Raw genomic sequence first — 3,331 nt, 5'->3', positions numbered from 1 at the left:
CTGATCCAGAGCAGGATCCAGACCACCCACCCCACACGCAGACAGTGATAGCACCCGGCCCCAGCTTCACTGCTGGGATTTATAGCTCTCTAGGCAAGGGCACATCCTTCCGGCTCATCCCCCTCATTAGTTCATCATTAATTGTCTCATCAGCCTTCCTCCTGCCCTGCTCCACAGAGGACCTTAGCCTGGGGCAGCCAGCAGAACCACCGCACTGCGCCCAACCAGGAATTTCATTTGTGAAATGGTTGCTTTATCAAGAGCAAAAGCTTTATTTTGTTGGCACCACAACTGCTGAATTTTGTTTCCCCCCCACCAGCCTGAAAGAAGCAAATCCAAATTTCCCTCTGAGCCACTGCTGGGCCCGATGGCTCCTCTTCCCTCTGCACAAACACGCCTGCTCCTTTCCAGTAAAAAGCACCAGATTTAGGGGCAGCAGGAGAAAGAAAATTAGGAAATTATTTTTATGCTTCAGCCTGCAGTTTGCCCAACGCATCAGAGAAGGAACATTGAGGCAACGCAACATTTCGTCAGCTCTTGCGCTTGCAGCCCAGTGCCCCCCGCCCCACCGCAGCCTCCCCACTGCGAAAGTGAGCCGGATCCGTGCTGCAAACCGACAGCAGCTACGCCACGCAGCCACCCGGTCCTGCTGCGTGGCGTCACCTGCACATTATTCAAACAGCCCCGAAGGAAACCTCCCGGTGTTCAATCACAGCAGCTCGGCAATGCCTATCTCGAGCAGGGGCAAACACCTGCAGGCTGAGGGCAGAGGCTGCGCGGTGCCAGCTGGCCCATCACAGGCTGTCACCTCTGAGGAGCATTAAGCAGGATTTTACAAGAAGTGATAAGCCCTGCAGGAAACTGCAGGAGCTGGTTTTCCTTGGGTGTGCGTAACCACAAAGGAGCAGCTCCGGGCCACACCGTGCCCAGATAAGGGATGCCCCAGAACGCTGGCTTCTGGCCAAACAACATTACAAGAAACAACAACAAAAAAAGGCCAAAAGCAGACCACCCCACCCCCCCCAGGACACATGATCTGCCATGAGCCAGAGCTGGGCAAGCACCATTTGTTTTTCCACCACAATCCTGCCAAAAAGCAGCTGATACCATCGAGTGTCGTGGCATTGCTAAACTTGCTTGGGACATGGAGGCAGAAAATCCCCTGTCACAGGGGCCAGAGGTGCCTCCCCACTCTCTTTAACCACTGCTTTACAGCTGATCTTACCGGGTCCAGAGAGCTTCGCTGCAGTCCGGGACCGCGACCCCAGCCCTGGGACAGCATCGCTCACCCATGTTTTCATGCAAGACCAAGCAAAGAGCCCGACATGTCGCGCTGCAAACACAGTCCCTGGTCCCAGGGACATTTCTCTGCGTCTGCCACTAATCCGTTATTCAGAGGGTGCCAGACTAAGCAGCAGTGACCACAACTGCCCCCGGCCCTCCAGCATTTCGGCTAAGGCACCATTTCACTGAGAGAAAACACCCACCTGCAGGGACAGGGGGGCTGCACAGGACGAAGACAGAGCAATTCAATCCTGTTTGTAAAGGCGGGGAGGTGGGATATGTGCTCAGGAACTCCCACAGCAAGGCAGATCTCTGCCCCTTTCGGGGTAGACCAGAGACCAGGCAGGGTGGCGTGGGGAGACCCCAGGACACACGGTAGCCAGGGGGACCCGCTGCCACCACCTCAGACCCAGCTGAGGTCACAGTTCCCTTTGTCAATTATTCTACCCAAACCCACTTGGGGGGGCAGGTATGTGGGGAAGCCACAGCTGAGCTGGGTTTCCCCTGGGGGAGCGTACTACTGCCCAGCGCTGCAGGGACCATGGGATGGGGGCTCCCCAAACTGGGGACCAGGACCATCTAGGAGCAGGGACTCATCCCCCGATGTTTGCACTGCTTGAATGTCACCAGGACCACTCAGGCCTGGAGTCTGTAAGCACCATCTCCTCTAACACCTCCAGCTCCTTCTCGAGTGAGGAACTGGAGTTGAGAACAGGAACAGTGGTGACTGGTACAGGCACGAGGAGCTGTAAAGCTGCGTTTTCCAGACAACAGACACCCATAGCTGAAATCAGCACCCTGGTGGGCTGCCCTGTGGCATGGCCCCAAGGGTTAGAAGATGACAGGTCCAAGGCTTTCATTGGAGAGGAAGCCTTGCTTTACCCTGACACTGAAATTGAGCTGATGCAGAACAGCATCATCATCAATTGGGAAGCAGCCGAAACCCTATGGCAGCATCTGTTCAAACATGAGCTTCAGGTTCCCCCCTGAGGAGTATGCGCTGCTCACCACCGAGCCCCCACCCAGCCCCACCACCCACCGAGAGAAGATGGTGGAGGTGGAGTTCAAGTCACTGGGCTCCCCCGGCCTCTTCATCGCCCACCAGACTGTCCTTTCCACCTATGCCCAGGGCAGAAGCAGCAGTCGGGTGGTGGACACAGGCTACGCCGTCAGCCATGCCGTGCCAGCCCATGAGGGCTATGGCTCAGCACGTGACACCGAGAGGATGGATCTGGTGGCATCATGCCTCTCCTAGTACCTGATGACACTTTTGGGGGAAGTGGGGCACATGCTTAGCAACGAGATGGCCCATACAGTGGAAGACATCAAGCACAAGTGCTGCTGCATTGCTTCCAACTTCAAGAACGAGTGCCAGCTCCCGCCAGCCAGCTGCCCCCTGGATTTTCCCCTGCCCAACGGCTGGACCATCAGCCTCAGCAAGGGGAGGTTTCAGTGCCCAGAAGTGCCCTTCAACTCTCTGCCAAAGTAGGGTATTTCCTATGTGGGCGTCCATGAGATGGCCCGGAGAAGCCTTGACCAACTTCCCGAAAAAATCTGGTCAACAATGTACAAAAGCATCCTCCTGTACAGAGGGTCCTCTCTCTTTGAGGGGCTGGAGAGGAGGTTTTGCAGCAAGGTCCTCCAAAGCCTGCCCCCCAACTTCGAGGTCAGGGTGGCCACCACACCACTGCAGAGGTACTCAGCACAGGTAGGGGGGTCCATCCTCGCCTCCTTCAAAGGCTTCCGGATGTGGTGGATCTGAAGGGACAAGTACAATGAAAAGGGGCCACCAGAAATGCTACTGAGGGGACACCCATGCCAGGCCCAGGGAGCACTTACACAATTTTCTCATGGTTACAGACCAGGCAGCAGAAAGTAATAATAAATGATTTTGTGCTGTCAAGTGTCGTCTGCTCCCCAGCCCTGCACTGTCCCTAGCTGAGGGCTGTTTAGGTAAAAGCCACAGACTCAGGCTGCAGCTGCAGAGATGAAGCCAACAAGTCCTGCTCCTTAAGGACACACCATCTGACACAGCACTGCCTCTGCA

At 56.0% G+C, this 3,331-nt stretch overlaps 1 protein-coding gene across 1 annotated transcript; it reads left to right on the top strand.

Moving 5' to 3' along the window:
• Positions 1-1,887: 1,887 nt before the first annotated feature.
• ACTL9 (actin-like 9) lies at positions 1,888-2,773 on the top strand. The gene is given in 2 exon segments (XM_009329075.1): positions 1,888-2,265; positions 2,267-2,773. Coding segments are annotated over 2 exon segments (885 nt in total).
• Positions 2,774-3,331: the final 558 nt, after the last annotated feature.

Source organism: Pygoscelis adeliae, unplaced genomic scaffold, assembly GCF_000699105.1.
Source record: "Pygoscelis adeliae isolate BGI_AS28 unplaced genomic scaffold, ASM69910v1 Scaffold537, whole genome shotgun sequence".
NCBI classification, from domain to species: domain Eukaryota; kingdom Metazoa; phylum Chordata; class Aves; order Sphenisciformes; family Spheniscidae; genus Pygoscelis; species Pygoscelis adeliae.
This window is presented reverse-complemented; position numbering and strand designations above follow the sequence as displayed.